General features: G+C 51.9%; 7 protein-coding genes and 1 non-coding gene across 8 annotated transcripts, besides 1 other annotated feature; 5 read left to right on the forward strand and 3 right to left on the reverse strand.

The window, feature by feature from the left end:
- Positions 1-2,734: 2,734 nt before the first annotated feature.
- Positions 2,735-3,448, forward strand: CYME_CMQ127C (hypothetical protein, conserved; the record flags this gene model as incomplete). Its single annotated transcript, XM_005538015.1, has 1 exon — positions 2,735-3,448. The coding sequence occupies one exon, from the start codon at positions 2,735-2,737 to the stop codon at positions 3,446-3,448; it is 714 nt and encodes a 237-aa protein (XP_005538072.1).
- On the reverse strand, positions 3,354-4,682 carry CYME_CMQ128C (uncharacterized protein; the record flags this gene model as incomplete). The annotated part of the gene is made up of 1 exon (XM_005538016.1): positions 3,354-4,682. The coding sequence occupies one exon, from the start codon at positions 4,680-4,682 to the stop codon at positions 3,354-3,356; it is 1,329 nt and encodes a 442-aa protein (XP_005538073.1).
- Positions 4,683-5,634: 952 nt separating this feature from the next.
- On the reverse strand, positions 5,635-6,501 carry CYME_CMQ129C (unknown metyltransferase; the record flags this gene model as incomplete). The annotated part of the gene is made up of 1 exon (XM_005538017.1): positions 5,635-6,501. One exon carries the CDS (start codon positions 6,499-6,501, stop codon positions 5,635-5,637), a length of 867 nt encoding a protein of 288 aa, XP_005538074.1.
- A 928-nt stretch (positions 6,502-7,429) lies between these two features.
- Positions 7,430-9,015, forward strand: CYME_CMQ130T. Its single transcript, XR_002461553.1, has one exon. It is a non-coding gene; the product is annotated as a hypothetical transcript (transcript).
- A 706-nt stretch (positions 9,016-9,721) lies between these two features.
- CYME_CMQ131C (hypothetical protein) lies at positions 9,722-10,060 on the forward strand (the record flags this gene model as incomplete). Its single annotated transcript, XM_005538018.1, has 1 exon — positions 9,722-10,060. The coding sequence occupies one exon, from the start codon at positions 9,722-9,724 to the stop codon at positions 10,058-10,060; it is 339 nt and encodes a 112-aa protein (XP_005538075.1).
- A 1,549-nt stretch (positions 10,061-11,609) lies between these two features.
- Positions 11,610-12,677, forward strand: CYME_CMQ132C (hypothetical protein, conserved; the record flags this gene model as incomplete). The annotated part of the gene is made up of 1 exon (XM_005538019.1): positions 11,610-12,677. The coding sequence occupies one exon, from the start codon at positions 11,610-11,612 to the stop codon at positions 12,675-12,677; it is 1,068 nt and encodes a 355-aa protein (XP_005538076.1).
- Positions 12,678-13,280: 603 nt separating this feature from the next.
- On the reverse strand, positions 13,281-15,428 carry CYME_CMQ133C (probable CLC-type chloride channel; the record flags this gene model as incomplete). The annotated part of the gene is made up of 1 exon (XM_005538020.1): positions 13,281-15,428. One exon carries the CDS (start codon positions 15,426-15,428, stop codon positions 13,281-13,283), a length of 2,148 nt encoding a protein of 715 aa, XP_005538077.1.
- A 254-nt stretch (positions 15,429-15,682) lies between these two features.
- Positions 15,683-16,393, forward strand: CYME_CMQ134C (similar to ubiquinone/menaquinone biosynthesis methyltransferase; the record flags this gene model as incomplete). Its single annotated transcript, XM_005538021.1, has 1 exon — positions 15,683-16,393. The coding sequence occupies one exon, from the start codon at positions 15,683-15,685 to the stop codon at positions 16,391-16,393; it is 711 nt and encodes a 236-aa protein (XP_005538078.1).
- A 2,682-nt stretch (positions 16,394-19,075) lies between these two features.
- Positions 19,076-20,613: part of a sequence feature (repetitive element) that runs on past the window's edge.

Genomic DNA, 20,613 nt, shown 5'->3' on the forward strand with positions numbered 1-20,613 from the left:
CGGCTGAGATTCTTCTCGACGGTCGTCTTCACCGTTTCAGCGCAACGCCGACACTGAGTAATGAGCGATTTCCTCGAAATTTCGCTTGAGACAGAGCTGCTGAAAGCTCAGGAAGCACGAGAAGTTTCCGGACGTTGGTCGAGATCTTCAAGTCACGATGCAGAAACCGCTTGCCGGAATGCGTAAAGTTGGAATCACAGCCAAGAAAGCATCTCATCTTCATCCATGATGGCATCTGACGGTGAACCGGCGTACCGAATAATATCTCGTACACCCAGTTCAGTTTCAATGTATTTTTTTCGACCTGTTCCCGCAGGCGCCCATGCACATGTTGCCTGGATGCCGTAAAAAACTGATCGATGAGACTCACATAGAATCGATTCTAGCACTTGTCATGCGCTCTCGTTGAAGGCGTGGGAGTGAAGCCTTTTAACGGTCCAGCACGTTCATAATAATCGGATACCATCAAACGACACGATTTCTCGGTCATATTCTTTCCCAAGTCATTGAAGAAGTTGGCAAATGCGCGCTGCCCTGCCCTGTACAATTAAAACCGTTGGCGGCTCGAGCACGTTTCCATATGCGCCCAACAGGAATCGTACGCATGAGCCACTTGGACGCATTCGCATTCTCTGACTGGAGAAAGCAAAGCATTGTCCCTGCTCGACAAATTGCCAAGGGCGTTGAGACTGGTCCTGAAGCTGCCATTCCGCCCATTGGTATTCCTAATAGCGCGCATCATTCTCGAGCCCAGATGGTATCGACCTCTGGGAAATTGCTTTTCTTGATCTACTTTCTGTTCATGTATTTAACTTGGCCCTCTTTATTTAGAGGTACCCTGGCAGCCATGGCGGTCTTAAATCGGCGATCTATGCCCCTGAAATGATCGTTCTATTCATCTTCTCTAAAGATTAAAAACGAGTCATGTTGCTCGACTCAGTCCTAGGTTTCACGAGTTTCTTGATGTCCTCCCAGCTAAATTCTCTGCCGGTCTCCGTGGTCCATGTAAAAGCTTTCCGTTTCACCCCTGTAGACGAGAAACCTTGCACGAGCTCCGCCGATGCTCTTCCCGATATTGTTGGAATGCGTCGTGGTTTCTCGCAGAGGGCAACTCTATCTTCACCTTTCTCGCTCCATGGCTGGCCAGCATGAACGTTGTTGCTCAGCTTCACATCCGTTTTCCCCGCAGAATCCAGACGCACCGTCCAGACGCACTGCTCCGAGCGTGTTACCGAAACTTGCCCTCTCTATTCATGTATCCTCTATTTCTTAACTAAATTTTCGCTTTCTGCTCCGTCGCGAGCATGCCCATGAACCGAAGCGCGCCTTTTCGCTTCCTCTCTCGCATGAGTTGAGGAGCAACGCAGCAGTCGTGGTGTTTTGAAAGCAGAGAACGATTTTGCGAAGACCGCTATCACGGATGCGAATGACTCTTCTGTATCATAGATCATATAAATTGCGTTTGACGGTAGAGTAGACACCTTTGACTGGACTGGGCCAGGGAGAGTAAATACGCACGAAGAGAAGCTCAAATCTTGTCCCAGCAGTGTCCCGCTAACCGTTTTGAGTAATATGAAGCAGTGTAATCTAGGAACAGGAAACAGGTATGTGGGAAGGAGCCGCCCCGAGTTATGCCTCGAGAAATGATGAGCTATTTAATGATTCATTCAGTTTGACCATTCGATTCATACACCGCCGAGGCTGATAATGGCGGATTACTCGCTTTTCTAGTCTTCAGAAATAGTTATTTGCCTCTTGCTGAGTGCCCGTGTAGAGTTCTCGCATTTCTCTCGAATGCAGTCTCATCTAGTGATTCGAAAACCCATCTCCAATCTAATGAGCGCTCCTATTTTAGTACCAATTCTACACCATGCTGCTCAGCGCGCGATGGTTTCCAGTAGAAGCGCGCGTTTTGCTTTATACATCCACGTCTCTTCGCCACCGTCCGTTCCAACGATGCGAGAAGCTCATTTCCTGTCGATTTTTCAATGTTATTTCTTAGGGAACGTATGGAGTGGCGTGAATCGGCTACGGGGCAGCCTTGCACATAGTGATCGGATGGTTCTGTTTCGTCGACGCGACCTCCGGGATAAAAGCTAAGATATGGATGGTCCATCCCCTTGTTGATCCATTGAACGACTAACCTCGTCGAGTAAGTTTTTATTTCTCGCCAGCTAATATTGACAGTATAAAGCCTTTCCATAACCTTTCCCTAATCTACAGGATACAATACTTTCGTTAAATACCCGCTAGAAGAGCAAACATAACCAGTAAGGTTGCGGTGATCCAGATAGTCCAGAATTCACTGCACTGAGTACAACGCACATGAAACCAACGCACACAAACCAAGGACAGTTGCATTCTCGCCAAACTGCGCAGCATTCTCAGGCTGATGACTGCCAAATAGAATATAGGCACGAGAGCAACCGATATGGAACACTGCTTTCCATGGTAGATCGAGAGGTCGGTGTCGTGCACCTGAACAAGCAGCCAGCCTTGGGTGTGAATCCACCCCTAGGGATGCACGCCCAGAACTGTATCGTCGAAACAAGACGCGTGCCTTGAGTTCGGGAAGCCCAGTTTCTCGCCTATACTTGTTAGGAACTGCAGTTTCTTGAGAAAGGCACTCCCAGTAGTAGTGAGGGCGTGTTGGTGCTTCCTGGCTTCGAAGCTGGAAACGAGAGCACTGAATTCTGGGTTGGCGAGGACTCTAGGAAACTGGCCTGCGGTCTCAATGATAGAGCGCTGCGGTAGTTCTTTCTGTACAGCCTATATCGCCTTATCCGTCCTCTTCGACGTCTATCTTGTGCGATTTTTTTTGGACGCGGTAAAGGTTGCCTTGGGTCTACCCAAATCAGCGGGGGAAAAGCTCTTCTCCGCAAGACTCTACAAAGCCCTTCAGAGCACGAAGAAGAGATCTATTCCCCTCTTCGTCCGGGTGATTTCTTCGAGTTGTGACGGTACCATTTGGTTCTTCTTCCCTTTGCTTGTGGGGCTCGTCGCAAACAGTCCTTTTGCATGGCCTCTGCTGCTGCACTGTTTCCTAGTGCCAGCGCTAGCCGAGCTTGTGGTGAAGAGCATCTTCAGACGACCGCGCCCCAGTCACAATACCCGTCACGTGTTTCTGGCCCCTGGGGAACGCTTTTCCTTTCCTTCTGGCCACTCGACGAGAGCAGCCGCCATCGCATGTTTCTGGACAAGATGGTTATGTTGCGCTTTGAGTCCTCGAAATGTGTGTTTAGCGCTTTGCGTGCACTTCTGGGCAATCAGCATCTCGCTCTCGAGAGTGACTCTCGGACGCCATTATCCCAGCGACGTCATCGCAGGGCACTTGGTCGGGACTCTTGCAACGATCATTTCGCAAGAGGTGCTTCTCTTGGATGCGCGATTGCCGCCCCCATGGCAACTCCTGCACAGTAACCTGTTGTCCAGGCGTTTTGCAAATTGAAGCCGCCGGTTACACCGTCGACATCGAGCACTTCCCCGCCAAAGTATAGACCTGGCACGCGCTTGCTCTCGCACGAGGCCATATTCACATCGCGAAGGTCGACGCCGCCTGCCATTACGAACTCTTCCTTGAAGGGAGAGCGGCCCACTATATGAAGCTCACAGCGAGTAAGAGCATCACCGAGACGTTTCATTTCCGCTGCGCTTAGGTTTGCGTAATTTTGCGTGCTATGAATTCGAGCTACCTTGGTTACAAGTGCAGCCCAGAGCCTCCGAGGCAACATGAAGGGATTCCTGGTGAGAATGCCAAGACGACGACCCGAGCTCTTCCGCCAGCTCTCCATGACCTCCGTGAAAGGGCCGAAAGAAGGAATGAAATTCAATTGAGCAGTGAAGCGGTACTTGCGTTCACAAAATACTCGAGCGCCAAAAGCAGATAGGGCAAGCACCGCTGGCCCCGTTATACCACTGTGACTTATGAGCAATGGACCAGTCTCCTTTAGTGCAGGGCCATTTAGAGTTGCTCGGGACGCGGGTTGCGCGCTCGGCTCCGCGAAACTGACCTCAGCTTCTGGTATCGCGATGCCAGCCAGCTCGAGAAGCCATGCATGTCTCTCGGGGCATACCGTAAAGCTAAACAGACTGGGTACGAGCGGCACGACGCGATGATCGCCGAGCATCTGGGCCCAGTCGAGTGCTCTTTGTGAGGCTCCAGTTGCCAACATCAGCCTCCGCGAACTAAAGTGCCCGCGCTTTGCAACGTCGACTCGGAACAGCGGCTGGTCGCCCTCGCGCTCGTGTGCAACGTCCGTGACTTTGCAGTTTGTCTCGACTTGCACACCAAGCCGATCAGCCTCTGAAACGAGGGCGTCTACTATACTCTGGCTTTTATTAGAAACCGGAAAAACTCTTCGATCAGATTCTACCTTTAACTTAACTCCGCGACGCTCAAACCAGTCGAAGGTTTCGCGAGGCCCAAAGCGACTCAACGGTCCGAGTAGCTCACGACTTCCACGTGGATAACGTCCGGAAAAAGTTTGCAGATCGAACGCTGCGTGCGTCACGTTACATCGTCCACCACCGCTTATACGAACCTTCCCCAGCACTTGAGAACCGGCTTCGAAGATAAGCACCCGCGGTTGAGTGCCGCTGAGCGCTAGCGCACACTGAGCACAATGAATCGCCGCGAAGAAACCAGCGGGGCCTCCACCTACTATGACAACGTCAAATATCATCAGTGAGATACGATTCGATTCATCTAATGCGCCTTGTCTAGCCACGGGAGCGTCAAGTAACGCGGCAGTGCCTGGCCCTCAGCACTGAATACACAAAAGTCTTACGAAGGCTGGCGATGCCCTGCCGCAAATCACCAGAATCACAGGGATTGGTTCGCTGCTGGGCGCTGTTTGCGCCCCGTATAGGATACAGCATGATTGTTCCGCCTTCTTTGCTTCCGTCATGTCGTGTCATACGAAACTTGGATGCTTCGAGCCGTTCTGTAGAGTATTGTGGCGGAGCGCATGCCAAAAGATGCCGCTCGTCGAGGCTCCGCGGCTGGCGAGATGCACTTTATGCTTGGGTTCGATAGTGGAGCGCATCTGACTTGCGTGATAGGTGTCTGTTCTGGAGGGGTTGTTGGAAAAGCGGAGTCTCTGGACTGAGACATTCAATGGTGTGCATCAACGCTATTTGCCGTTTAAATTGGCTCCGGAGCGCCTCAAATCCTGACGATCTGCCGCCGTTTTGGGCGGCATTCTCTGCACCTGCCTCAAGCAATAGATCGAGTATATCGTGGAACACTACTGGAGCATTTCTTCCCGAAGCAGACACCCGCAGCATTTCGGTCTGACGCCACTGGAGCTTAGGCTGCTTCTTCGGCAGGGGGTCTAGGTCTTTTTCCCGCAGCGGCTGCATGCAGATAAAAAGGATCCGTCCATTTCTCCAACTGAAGGAAAGATTTTATGTTCGTGCAAAAGCGGTATTTCTATCGACGGGCATGGCAATGGACACGGGAGGAACTTGAATACATTCGAAGGATTTCAGCGTGTTTAGCTTGCAGACGAACACCTGCCTCGAAAAGCAGCTCTCAACGAACCCGACCAGATGCTCCATCGGAGAAATTCACCTTTGTATCTAATGCATGTGCCCTATAGGAATGGATGCTCCAGTGGAAGGCGCGCCAACGACTCAGCACCGAACGAATCGAATCCGAAAAATCTGTCGACCGTTCAAAATGCAGCGCATCTCACGCTCGCTCCGCACGGGATACGGAGAATCGCTCAGGTTTTCGGCGGTGAACTTTCCGCTGCTGACGAAAACCTCTCTGATATACTCGTGGACCTCTGCTACATCGGTTTGGCACACCACTTCTGCGCCAGGGGCCAGGCCTTCCGACAAGCAGTGCACCAGCTCAGGCTGCACCACGCGTCTTTTGTGCTGACGTCGCTTAAAATAAGGATCCGGAAAGTTCAGCGAAATTCGGCGCACCATGCCCAATGTATATGTCGATATAATTTTTTCCATGGCAGCGTTCGCATTACAGCACACGAAAAAGACCCTGTCGGCCACGTGTGCGCGCTCTGCGCGTATATTGGCGAACTCTACGAGTGGACGACGAATCTCCAATCCGACATAGTTGTAGCTTGGATCTTCCTGCGATAACTCAAGCAGAAAAGTTCCGGTCGCACAACCAATATCAATATGCAACGGTGCCCGACGATCGTTATACACTCCGACCGGCCATTCCGGTGGAAGCTCTACCAAAGTTCGCAGGTGTTCCGATAAAGGGTTCACGTGCTGCCGCACTCTCGGGCGCTTTGCGCGATCTGATCCAGAGTCTCCTACATTGGGAACCATACCTTTCAGATCAAAACTGTTATCGGGCGCGTTCTGTGAGGCGTGGGCGCATACTAGACAGCGGCGCGACAGGCAAAGTAGCAGGCTTCGCTGAACGGAGCACGCTCCGGGCCTTGTGGCGTTCTCCACTGCGAACTGACCAAAAGCACTTCGAGGGAAGCAGAAAAGAGAGGCAAATAAAAGCCTTCTCAGGAGCATTCAACAGGATCAGGGCTCTTCGTGAAAGTGTATAAGGTGGAGTAACACGAAACTCTTCGGCCTTCGTGCGTGGCGCACAGGGCCAAATGCAATGCCACAGGTGGCTCTTTGAACAGCAGGTGCTAGCCCGCGGCATCTTCATTGAGCTCCAGGGGAACAAAAGAACGAGCAGACCTGGTTATCCGGTGTTTGTATGACCCAGAAATGCAAAGATAGTGTCCGCAGGTGAGAATCCCCCAGAATAATCAGTTTTGCTACAATATGCCGCCGATGCACGCGGAATGCGCTCGATTTATCGCATGACGCAGTCGAGGACGCTTAGGTTTTGCACCCGTGTGCATTCGTGCCTTGTCATCGACGCACCATGTGACACCCTCGATAGGATCGGTTTAGGTTCGGCATCCAGGCCTGCAGATCCGACAAACGCACCCCAGCAGTTAATGTTTGTAATTGAGGTGTGTAGATGAATCGATCCAGACGCTCCTGGATGCGCGAGTATTCAGAGCCTGGATGCACGGGAGAGCTCTCGGTTTCGGATTGACGCCTCTTTGTTGCAGCAGCTCCACATCACCTTTCGCAACCGGAAACAGAAGCTCGATCGATCTAGTGATACCAGGATGTTGAGTTTACAGCACGCGCATCCAGCAGCACCGAAAGCACCGCCGCCCATGTCCCGAGGAGTTCGCGCGTGTCCGCTATCCCTGAAGGTCTACGATCGATGTAACTAGCCAGAATGCTTCAGATAAGTAGTTTTATGGGCGTGGGATCGTTTAAACGAACCAGGGATCCCCTTTCCTGATTTAGTGCAGCACTCCAGAGCGTATACGCGGAGTTCTTCAAGGAAATTAGACGAACGGGCCAGATATGCCCTTGCGGCTTTCAGGTTGCAGTCCGTTCGACGCGACGATACCACCTGCATTCGAGCGGAATGCGACATGAGGGCAGAATAACGCTAGCGTTGCGGCTTTTAGGACGGAGTTGGTGCACCCGCAACCCGAGTGCGATAGAGCGGGACAGCCGGGTTGTTCAAACCGGGTTGATCCATTAGAGGCCTTGTGAGACAGCAACCGAGCTTCGGTGCTGTCCGCAAGCGTAACGCTGGAGAACACACGGTTTCGGCGGCCGTGCGAGTTACTTGTCTTCGAAGGTGCACGGCTTGGTTCCCAAGCAGCTGCTCCCTGCTCGTTGAATTAGCACAGCCGTGGTACACGGGTGTCGTGTCTTTCCACCACAGCACGGCTGCTAAGCACCGGCACTCGTCGCAAAGTTCCGCTATAGACTGCGACCGCGCCTAACGCGCTCCGACCTTGATAGCTCGAAAGCGTCCACGAATTCGTAGGGAGCGAGCCTGGAACGGAGTGCTGGTCTTCAGCGGAACTAACTGCAAAGCTACGTCTTGCACTGCAGCTACGTCCAGCGAGCGTTGACCAGGACCGCTCAGACGCCTACAGCGAATCATAGAAAGCGGGCCAGAAACTAGTTTCTGTGCAGAAAAGACCTCGGACGTGTCAGCAGAGAGCCGGACTCCTCAGATCTGCAGACTCGGGTGGCCTGCGCAAGTCGTCGCCGCAGTAACGGTGACTGGACGCCGGTCCAGAAACTTTTGAGCCGCGTGACGCCAAAGTACACCCATGGTTACTTCATGCGGCAGAGCTGCACGCCTGCGAGCGTGCTCCCGGATGTGCCAGCAACTGGAGCTCGAAGACGGCAGCAGTGTCCCGTTGAAACAATGGCAACCACAGCCTGCATACCAACGAGACGCTGAGCAGAAGGTCTCCATATATCGCCAAAGCCACTGCATGCTGCTGTGTCTGTTTCGAGGTGCGCACTCAACGCCATGCGGAAGCAGCTCATCGGCCGAGCAACCGCCTCCGACAGATACTGCTTCTCGAGGAGCCGAGCAGCAACACTAGTCGACAGCGACCGGTGCTGGGGAGGCCTCGGTCACCCATGCACTTCCGGACGCTCTTGTTCTTCGACTCAACTGCGCACATGTTGTACCAGCCGCTTACTGATGCTGGCGCGCGCATAGAGCACGTTGCTGGTGCTTCAGGGTGCATGACTAAACTGAATCACCGCGCGGGGATGTTAACGGCGAGATCGATTTTCCCGCGGTGGTGCTACTGTAGCGCCTGCTCGCAGCAGCAACAGCAGCATCAAAAGCTGCAGTCATGCCGGTACATGGTGCACTGTTTACTGCGTGCGCGTTGCGCAAGCAGAGTCCTCTATATCCCGAAATTGTGTTTCGCGCAGTCTCATCACAGGCAGTTTGTTGGCTTCGAGCGCGCTTCATCGAGTCCCGAGTTGGTATCACAAATAAAGAAACTTTCGAATGGTGTCTTAGTCGTTGCAGTAGATGCAAACGATCGCGTGATGCCTTTCGTGCAGCACTCTTGCGGTCGCGAATGCCGATGCCGGGGTTTGCTGTGTCGGCGTCTATGGCGTGCACGCACTCGCAGCAATAAGTACACATGCGGGAGCTTTTGTATCGCCAGTAAAATGGACAACATTTCATGATCATAGAGGGAAAATATATACCTTCTCACAGACGCTTCCCAGCCTTTTTCAATCAGTTGCCTGCTATCGGTTTCAGTGTTTATCCCCGCACGCGTCGAGCCTACGAGGCTATCCCAAGAAGTTGGATCGCTCCAGCTCCTTGGGTCTCGTCTTCAGTGCGACACACCTTCTGATATTAATGGCGGCGCTGACGTCTCGGTGCAAGAACTCCACGCGTGCATTGACGCTGGTTAAACTCGCCACTGCAAGGATTGCTGGAAATCGTGCCCTCTGTGTAACTACAGTCTCGTCATCGTCCCGTCTCGTAAACACCTTTCCTCGCCTGTCTCCTCTTTTTTCTTCTTCGTCACTTGCTCTGCTTCGCTCAATATTCGGCGAGAAGAGAATTTTTTCCGTTTCCTTCAGGCAGCCAACGATGACGGCCTTCCAGGATCCGGGACTTCCATGCCCATGCTTTGTCCTTGGATTTTTTATTTCTTCAAATGAACGCACTTGGGGTCCATCTGCGATAAACCGCGAAAAAGCATTTGCTTACACGCACCTGGGGTCGGAATATCATTGAGGTCAAAGACTAGAAGCAGAATCCTCTGGGTACTTACGCGGGGCGTCGTCCCTCTGGCGAACTTGCGCTCGGAGAGGCGCGCGGATTGTTTATGCAGATTCTCGCGTTTCAACGCATATCAAAAAGGTTTCCGCAGGCCTCATGGATACGGAACAGCCACAGGATATCTCTCCTGACGAGACTCGGCTGCGGCCTGGCGAGGTTGAGAGGAGAATAATTCAGGTGGAGTCCCAGCTGACAATGGCTAGGCGCGCCCGTCTGGTAGCCGAGGCGGCACTCGAGGCGCTCGGAACTGTTGCGCCAGAGCGCCAAGTTGCACGCGCCGTCGGCAAGTGCTTTGTGCTCTCGACACATTCTCGAGTGGAAGATCAGCTACGTGCGGAACTAGTGCGTTCGGAGGAAAGCATCGCGAGGCTCTCGGAACTCAAGTCCCTGTTTGAGAAAAAGTTAGCACCGCGCACTGTGCGCTCGGAGCATTAGGTGCCTCATTCCGCGCAGCGAGTGCACGCAGATTTGCGCAGAACCCACGGTCCGCCGAGCTTGCGCGTTAAGAGAGCTTGACGTGTGCGTCCGGCTGCAGCTGGAGCGGTATATTGGTGAATACGGTCTCAAAGTTTGGGGCACCTGCCCAGCCGGAGCATGACAGCTGCGGATAGTTATGGGATAGCAGCATACACGAGTAGCTTCGGAAACGCAGTGTATCTGCAGCGAGCTCGCCTAACAGCCGTACTGATGCGAGCGGCTTGCGCATAGACTGCAAACGGATCTCGATGACGCTACGAAGTGGTGCCTTTGTCTCGCCAGCTGTGTCCTCGGCATCGGGCCAGCACTGAGCCCTGTAGAATGCGAAGGACCGACTATTCGTACGATAGAATGGGGTGAGGGGTTCGCGTTGTACAGTTGCACACCACCTGTTCGTGAGCATCCGAGCGCCGCGAGTCGAGAGCTCGCGTCTTCCCATATGATCGCCAGATCAGGGGCACCTGCTGCAATGCATTGCGAAGGCCGTGCATTGCTTATCAGAGCTGGCACGCTGCATCTGCGTTGTCGCGATACAACGCGAATATGCCGTGAGCCGAGTGGTGCTCTTGTGGCAGGGGGCGTAGCGCTGCCTTGTGGCCTGCACAGCATCACGCGATGTCATCGAACGATGACTCGCCATTGCTGTCTGTAAAGCATTTACACACAGTTATTGCGCTCATTGCATGTCATGCAACCAGGCGTCGATTGCGAGTGACTGGCCTGGGCGCAGGTGCAGTTTATGAACATGCCAGCGACCGGGTGCTCCTGGCCCTTTTTCAGACGAGTTGCTACGTAGAGCATGCGACTCCAATATCTCAGGTCTGAATGGCTGGCAAGCTGGCTGGCCCTGGGTGCTCTGGAGATGCATCCGCAGCGTAGTCCGTGCCGGCTCGCATAACCGAACAAATATATACATTTTTGTATCTTTTAGACCATCGATGATTCACCAGACGGTGCGCGAGACGGAAGTCACCCGCCGGGGTGGCATGCATATGACGCTCCACGAGCGCGTCGCTCGAAAGCGTCCAAGTTCCTTGGTACGCCGGGCCTCCCTGTGGCTGGCTTATCCGACAGGCCAACCACTTGTATCGTGCTTCTCTTCACGCTGATTCTATGAATCGAATACCCCCTCCTCGGCACCATGCACATGCCCGAACGCAAGTCGTTTTTCGCAGTACGTCAGATCCAAGTATTCCTGATCGTTAAATTCTTTTTAGGCACTTTTATGAATGGACGTCTAATGCTCTTCTGCTGAGCCAGCTCGCGAATCTAAGGTCGGTTGTTAATTTGAAGTTTTACGTTCAACACTCACGAAGCGTCCGCATGAATGCGCACCGCCGATTGAAAGAACAAAATCGATCGCAATAGCGTCTACAGCCATGTTCTCGTGGAAGTATTGCTGCGTATGTGAAGGCTCAGATACACAGATATCTAAGAAGCTTGGATCCGTTCACCCTCTGGATCGAAGCACTGAGTTACAACACCAAGCTTCAGATGCTGGTACAATATGCCAAAGTGGTCGCCCTCGAGGTTCCACCGCTACCGGGCACGTCTGTTTTCTCTACTATTCGCTTACACACTAGCACTTGTTGCGTTCGCTGCAGCCCTGCGCGCACTTTCCCTTAGGGGCTTCTCTAAGACCCCATTTCCCGCCCAAAAGGCACCAGTCTCGTTGCTCATTATAGTTTTAGGTTATAATCGACCGTTGGCGCTTCGGAGGCTCTTAGAGTCGCTAGCCAAAGTCAACTGGCTGCAAACTCGTATAGACTTGAGAGTTTGGATCGATGCTGGGGATATTGCGGCTTCCTACGACGTAGCTAAGGGCTTCCATTGGGACCACGGCCAGAAAATTGTTCGCCAACGTCTGAGGCACCACGGCCTGTGCGGGTCCTGGCTGAACGCCTGGCCAGCCTGGGACACGCACGAGTATGCCCTGATACTGGAGGATGATCTAGAGGTCCACCCACAAATTTTCGAAGTTTTCCAATACCTGATTGCAAAGGGCGTTCGGGCGAACGCTTCTGGCTTTATACTGGAAAAGCTTGCCGAGGTTCCCTGTGGGTCTCTTGTTCATTACGCTTCCAGCTGGGCCCCCGTTTTCTCGCGCCGCCTTTTCCAGGACTTCGCGCGCTGGTACGATTCACGTCGAAAATGCGCCCCAGACTTTAGACCTTTCATTCGCGGCCATGATGAAACGTACAACCTTTGGATTCGGGAGCATCGCGACGTATGGTCACCATGGCTCCGGAGATTTCTCTTCGAACGCGGCATCGCTCTTACGTATCTGGGTTCTCTCGATCTGGTGCATAATCATCAGGAGCGAGGTTCCAGTCGAAAGGGTGCTTCTCCTTTCTTCATTCGCACAGTTGATTGGAGGCATATCGAATTGGATCTAATTGACACCTGCGTCGTGAGAGAGCCGCCTGTGTACGAGTGCTTCCTGAAAGCGAGCAAACATTTTTGCACGCGTTTAGACGGCAATCGAAGCTCTCTTGTAGACCGAGGCTGGATCGAGTTTTTGACGGACAAACTCTGGATCTGCTCACCATCGGCCCCGTCTGTAAAGGCGAAATGATCGGTTTTGGGTAAGAAACACAGAGCAAGGCAAGTGAAGACGCCTATTCAGATTCTGGCATTCAGAATCCAGCTCGGATATCTATTATCTTCGAAGTGCGGCGCGCTTGAACATCCCGACCGGATGCTCTAATACTGAAATTTGCGAATGAATTTTTCGATGCCTCGAACGATGGTTCATGAAAGCGTTTTGGGCCAATCGTCCCGTATGTGCAACTGACAGAGCGTGGCGTGTTCACAGGGCGGAGACAAAGCTATCATAACATGGAAGTTGAAGGAATCCACGTTCTGAGCGCAACGCTAGTAAACTTGACCGAGCAAGCCAGATAACCTTCGGTGACGGCGCTGAATATCTAAATGACGGCGAAGTTTGTTGGTCAAATCCGGTGACAAGGCTCAAAACACGTTCCGAGTCCAGACATACAAATCGAAGGAGCAAGGCTGTTTTACCGCATACATCTTCAGAACCAACTCACTGGGATACATATCCCCCGGTTTCTAGAATCATGCATCTTAGGCTGATGTCAATCGGACACAGCGATTTGGTAATCAATGCGGATGCGTTTGCATGAAAACGACGAAAAAGCATTCACCATCTCGGGGTTCAACTCGTCTGCTCCGGCTCGCGGTATCCATACGCGACATCCTCGCGTTCGACGATACCGACTAGTTTCCCACGTTCGGTGACATATATCATTGAAGGCATCAGCATAACGAAAAGAAAATGAAGTTGTCGAACGAGCGAGTAGCTCGTGACCACAATGGGCGAAACATCACAAGGGACGACAAGAGAGGAGGTTGGTTCCAAAACTGTCGCGGTCCGCTTGCCTTTGGATGAATGCTCGCCACTTGGCGTTTCATCGACAAGACCCTCGATATTCTCACTCAGATCCGCAGCGTCCAGAAGGACTAAGGTCCGGTGGCCGGCGATCGGCTCTGGAACATCTTCTAGTACGTGTTGCAGTCGATCCACAATTTCCTTCCGAGATATAGCGCCAAGAAGGTATCCGTTTGCGTCGATCACGGGAAAAACCAGTCTATTCGGAAACTTCTCAAGGATCCCCTTAATATGTTGTGGCTCTGAATCTGGAAAAAGATGAGGTTCTCCCTCTATCGGGTGCATGATTTCTCGAGCCGTCATCTCAGGGCTCCTATCTCTCCGCAAAATTGGCATATAGGGGAGGTGTTTCATCAGAACAAGCGTTTCGTACAGCGATCGATTGAAAGCGTTGCCCACAATAACTGCCAGCAAAACCGAAATCAGAACAGGCACAAGGTGCCGAATCTGACCGGTTACCTCGAAGATGATTACTGCACACGAGAGCGCCCTAGTGACGCCTGCTGTGAAGGCGGCTGCCCCCACAACTGCATAGCTGCCGGGAACGATCGCATTCCCGAACACAACACGCATCAGCTCACCGTACAGCCGCCCGAAGCCGGCTCCGATGAGAAAGCTGGGCACAAAGACACCGGCGGGAAGTGGAAGACCGATGGACAAAGCAACCAAAATGAACTTAATTATAGGCATTAGTATCAGTTCTGTCCAGCCAAAATGATCCGTTTGGTACAGCGGCACAGCCTTGAACAGATCATTGATCGTGGCGCGTGGGTCCAACGCAAACAAGCGAAATGGATACTGCAGCGCCGACGCAAAAAGCGCCACGACACCCACAAGAAAGTAGCGATTAGTGCCTGGATAGTGTCGCATTCGTAGTTCGTAGATGCTACGGACACAGCGGATGAATAATGCTCCAAGAACGCCCATGAGAGCCCCCAGAATGGCGTACAGCAAAGTTTGTGTTCGGCTCACATCGGAAGCGTCAAAGTTTGTACCCTCAAATGCCTCAACGAGTGGCGTCGTATAGAGCAGCTCGTAAACGATGGCACCGGATAGCGCACTCAGCACCCCCTTCCAAAAAGCTTGCACGAGATAGAATGAAGCTATGGTTTCAATGGAATAGAGTACGCCTCCAAGAGGCGCACCAAACGAGGATGCAAGACCCACTGCGCATGCTGCCGCCAAAGTCTGCAGGCGCAGGGCCCGGTCTGTACAAAGCTCCTTGAAAACACCTAGCCGATAGAACTGATGAGCAATGATGCAGGCGATATGCACGTTGGGGCCCTCCCAGCCTACGGGCAGGCCACCACCGATCGCACATATGAGGCCCAGTGCTTTTGCAAAAAGAACTCGAAGTTCAAGAGCACTTCTCATTTTGTCATAGAACCCTGAAAGTATTGACTTCATCTGCGGGAGGCCGGACCCCTCCGCCTCGGTGCTTAGAACAGCGCACCAAAACGTCGACAGCAGGCACAACGCGACGCCGGATACTACGTACAGAATATAGCCGGCGAACCGTCCAGCGAGACGGCTGATCTTCATGCGCAGCTCCTCCAGTCCGTGCACCGCGAGATCCACAGCGAAAATAAACAGCGCCGCGGTCACTCCGAGCAGGGTTAAGAAACAGACGAGCCGCAGGAGGTACATCAGAGATCCCCTTGGCGTGCAGCTACCAAGCGCATTCCAACAACGGTATGCATCTCGCGGTGAGACGGAGCCGTATGATCGCTCGTTGGCGTCAAAACCTGTGTCGTAGGGAGCCAGCCTCAGACCGCTCTCCGTTTCCTCGAGGGAGATTTGCTGACTCGATTCCGACGCTCTCGTTCCCACCGGGGTTGGATGGCGGGCGAGGTTGCCCATACTATCAAGAAGTCCATAGTCTACTTCAAGTGTCCCAGTTATTTTGGAGCTCATGAACGCTCGCTGAAGCGTTCTATGGATACGCGTCTGAAACTTGTTTTCGATGTCAACAATATGAATTGTTATTAAGGTAAACGTCATGTGGCCGGTTAGCGCAAGCGCGCTACAATAATCATTTGAGTCTCGCAGTCTCTACAAGTTCGGTGTCAGCCTCTTGCCACTCTGGCCGTTTCTGCTTTAATTCTGTAGAACACTTTGTTCAAGCAAGAGGAATTCTCGTTCCCAGGAGCCAAAAAGCGCTGCTGAATATGGGTCAGGCTATGTCTAGGTGGTACGAAACAACCCTCTTCGATGGGGCGATGGAACTCTTCGAGTCCAATACGCAACGGAAACTGCGCCAGAGACTCTTTCAGTACATGGATTGCGATGAGCCAACGAATACTACGTCGGTGCTCGAAATAGGAGCTGGCGCAGGTTTGAATCTCCCACACTATCCGGTATGGGTCAAAGAGCTTCACGCTTCGAGTCTATCGCCCGACTTACCACCAAAAGCTAAAAAACGAGCGAGGAAGAGGAACATCAAGGTATACTACAAACAAGGAAAGCCAATAGGTCTACCATATCCGGAAAACTCGTTCGACTATGTCGTTGCTACGTTGATCCTTTGCTCTCTACCGGATCGCGAAGGTTTCGTGAAGGAGATCTATCGAGTACTCAAGCCAGGCGGAAAGTATTTGTTCATGGATCACGCTTGGCAAAGTGCGGAGGCTCAGACTCATCTGTCCCGCATGCTTGCCCCGCTACATCGTAGGCTAGCTCTCGGATGCAGCCTCAAAAGTGTCTGGGCTGACTCAGTTTTTACCTCTGCTGGTTTCAAACGAGAGGATCTTCATGTAGAAGAAGAGATACCGAAGGGGTTTTCATGGCTTGTAGGTAAAATTTTTCTGGGCTATGCGACAAAGCGTCCGGAGGCTAGCGACTTTAAAATGGACGACCGGCATGGCCAGAGGGCGTGTTGAATTTACTTGTGTCGATGTGTAGAACAGGTGAGCAGTCCAAAGAGCACACAGCATTGGATGGGTGCGATAGCCATATGGCTATGCTGATGAAGTCTGTGACGAGGTCCCTCTGCTTAATCGCTGAGAAACTTTTCTCGTCCGATACAGTGCCTTGCATGGGTTTCGGATGTTCGGCTTGAACGCTGTTTCCGTCAAAACGCCGCACGGGTGCAACCGCACGAAACCTCTCCCAGCCTTTAAACATCTAGGGAGCACCCCCTTTGGATTCTACGCTTCTACCAGCGAGCAAGCAAGAGAGATTTTTGCTGATGATTCAGAGGCCGTCAGAATAATTAGAAGGGTCTTCCTTAACGTTTACCCGAAAGGCTGTAGCACGCCAGCTCGACAGGAGTCTTCAAAAAAGCTCAAAGTGTTGACAGTACGTGAGCGAAGAGCAACTGCACTCATGCAAACGTCTACCCCTACACCGCATGGAGACTTTCCAGTATGCGGGATTCTTGGATACAGCATCCTCCAAACCAGTGGGAAAATGAATTTTACTTAACGCGTCCTTGAGCCGCCGCCCGCGAGGGTGCTGTAAAGCTGCGCTGCCTCTGTACGACGTGCACAGACCCGCGCCTCGCACCCGAGAGAGCCCCCACTGGAGACTAGGCTGCTGGAGAGCCGCGTGCTCGATCAAGCCAATATTCCACAGGCGTTTCCATGACTAAAGCTGGCTGAGCGAGGAAATGCCCGTGGGTGAGGTGAATTCTCTGTTCTGAGCATTGAGAGTACGTCCACATCAGTGGAAACTTTTAGAAGCTTTCATCTAAATGAAATAATTAGTGCATTTACCTCATCGGGCTGTGCCCGACTCATGAAATGACTAAGCGTTTGAACTAGACTGTCTCATTTCCGCACCAATGAAATGGCGCTTTTTTCCCGCGGAGCTGTTTGTTCACTTACGTTGTAGCTGTATATCAACGAATCCAATCATCACTATCCAAAAGCTGAGTTGCAGTTGGATGCTGAGGAAGAAATCACTGTAGCAATCGAGGCCTCCGTAAGTTAGACCGACCCCACCCGTGTGTCAGAATAAAACGGAACGTCGCACTGCTCGCTTTTCCCATGCCTTTCTAATTTTAGCCCAATCATTTCTTAGATGCGCATCCTCCGCACTCAAACTAAAATAATAAAAGTTTACAGGTTCACTCGTGGTTTTTTTGGATTCTCGTTCGTTTTTCCGTGGTAGCTTGTTCGACTCTTTGTTGCTGGAATGCGTTTCTTTGTCGAAATCATAATGATTCACGACGCCATTGAACAAGGATTCGTAAAGTACCCGATTATATTATCCAGTTGATACGTCCAAGATTCCATTTTTCTCCTTTCTTTGCGTCTAGTACGATGAAACAGCGCATTCTTCAAGTGTTTGACCTTTCTGCTTCAAGACAGCTGGAGCGCGTAGCAACTTGCACCGCTGGATTGACGACGACGAAGAAAATTCGACATCGTCCCTTGAATAGCGTTTCGTAAACGCACGCCAAACGCTCACTGAACCAATCACAGCAAGTAATCGATGCGGTTCGAAAAGCAAGTCCTTCCCTCTTGATCGCCATCGACGAAACGGGATTCCGCCGCAATTATAAGCTATCTCTCACGGGACCCGCTCCCAGAGGCACCCATCTCATTTTCCGCGCGGAAAAGGTTCTTGGACTAGAACTAGAGTCGTCGCTGCGATCGCTTCCACTCGGGATTCCGTCACCGCTTTGAGCCTGGGGGCGTACACGGATCGAGATCTCTCGAGCGCTTTCACAACCTGGAGCTTCCTTCTGGTACTTGTTTCAGCATGGTCAACATAGCGTTCCGTGAATCCTCTATCGAATAGAACAGCGAGCACTCGGGCGCGCAGCAGACATAGTACTCGCCAAGTAGTCACCCAGCTCAAGCACGTCATCGTAGAGTTCGCCGTCGGACCCGGAAACGGAGGAGCGAACGGACAGGACCCTTTTCTGGCTGTCAAATTGGCATGTGCCGAACGATGAAGAAAGGGTTCATGATCTGCAGGGCGACCCTTTGAGGAACAGTTTTCGGGTATATAGGGGAACACTTGACCACAATCAGATGTCATCGCCGCGATGAGCGCACCGCGACTTTACGCGAGGAAGACGCAAATGGCAAGCAAAGCGTAGATCGCATCTCCCTTTCGAGCATTAGATGCGTGAGCAGCAGCCGGAAGCAGTGAAATGGTGGCTTTGACACTGCCATCAACATACTTCTACTTCTGAAAACGGAGCTAGAGGGACAAGAGAATTCTGCGTTGCTACAGGCGCATATGAGAGAGACAAGGGAAGTAGTCAAACATCATGCCCGCCAAGACTGGTATTGACGAAAGTGAGAAGCGACCCAAAGCCTAGTCTTTTCTCCCGAGTTAGAGGGTCGGTCCTCGTTTGTTCAGAAATGAGTGTAGATCTGCCTCCACGTTGGGGGCCTATTAATGAAATGATTCATAATCCGCGTCCTCCTGCTGGCAAACCTGCTCTTTCTACTTATGGTCTATCACCTCAATTTAGTTCCAATCTCAGGTGAGCGTCATCGAATGCTTTTTCGCAGTTTTCAGCAGGAGCATTGGAGTGCATTCATTTTGAAGAAATGAATAATCCAAGGTGAAGCTATGGATATGCAGGACAGAGATCCTGTTCACCAAGTGTCGCCGGCTGCCAGAGAAAAGCAAAAAGCAGTGTCTAGTCCAGAGGAAAAGGAGAGGACAAGAAAGAAACGGCAGGTGGCCCGAAGTCAATGGCCGCAAGAAAGACGAATGTACGACGATACGGTGGTGATAGCCTGTCTTTTCGGACATATCACGGATACGTACGAGGAAAAATTGCGAGACGCCATCAGAAACCGTGTCGATTCGTACTCCATGAGTACTAGAAAGGCGTCGTCAGGGCTAATGCATTTGGTGATGAAGATGAACGAAAACGTGACGCACATGGAAACAGTCGCGGTTCCGGACGAGTTTTTCGACAAGACCTTTATTCGTAACCTAATGCTTGGCACAGGCGAAACACGGAGAGAAAATAGCGGGTTCACGCCCTCCACGAAAATTATGCCGAACTCCGCTTCGAGGGTACTCGAAACAGGGGTGACCAGGATATTTACGCATGCGGAGCGATGAAGTATCTCACGAACCTGAAGAACCATTTGACGATGAACCTCGAACGTTCCATGATACGCGCCGTGGTTGCACTCTACTCGGGCCTGTCTCGCAAAGGACTGCGGGCGATTATCAATGGCATCACGAAGGATCGCAAGCATGAAGATGAGATCGAATTCGTCGACAAGAAGACGTCACGCAGGAGCACAAATGAAGCGTCTGTAATCCAAGGGGTTATAAAAGAGCGCCGTACAGTGTTGGGGCTGGCGAATCCAGTAGAAGAGGTATCAGATATGAAAAAAATGAAGAGAGACACTATCGCCTCGTCCTGCGATATTTCGTGTTTTTGGACCAAGAGGTCGAACGCAAGAAGGAGATGAAGCTGAGTGAGCAAAAAATGAAGATTGGGAGAGACGGAAGGCTGCCCTGACGGGGAAGCGCTTCAACGTCGATCCGATATGTAACGTCAAGTCATACTTTGTGGGTATCGATTCAAGAGTCCTCCATGGAATCATGAAGGAGATCAGTCCGGAGTTCAATGTAAGGAAGATAGAGTTCACTGGTGAAACAAGTGAGACGTACTGGAAAAACATCTTCGATATCAAACATCTCAAAACGAGCAAGCAAAAGGTATTTACTGGGATGATTGAAACCGATGGAGTAGCCTCGTGTGTGCACTATCGGCGGTTGAAGAAAGATCGGCCAGTCCCTTCGTCGGCTGCGCCCGTTACGAAGGATGAAGAAAACAATGAGGAGGATCCTGCGATGCAGGAGGTGCAGGATAACGACCTTGTCTTTGACATGACGAAGGATGAAGAAAAGAAGAAGGCGGATCCTGCGATGCAGAAAACGCAGGATAACGACTTTGCCGTCGGCGTGGACCCTGCGAATACGAATGTCATAAGTATCGCAGTACCTAAGCGTGCGGAAAACGGTACTGACGGTAATTTACGTCAGAAAGACATGCGTCTGTTGAGATTCTCGAGAGCGAGATTCTATTGGGAATCGGGAATAATGAATGCGAGGAAGAAAATCGACACTTAGAATGCAGGAATGAATAATCACCTGGAAGCTTTGAGCGAGGTGA

This window comes from Cyanidioschyzon merolae, chromosome 17 (assembly GCF_000091205.1).
Source record: "Cyanidioschyzon merolae strain 10D DNA, chromosome 17, complete genome".
In the NCBI taxonomy this organism is placed as follows: Eukaryota; Rhodophyta; class Bangiophyceae; order Cyanidiales; family Cyanidiaceae; genus Cyanidioschyzon; species Cyanidioschyzon merolae.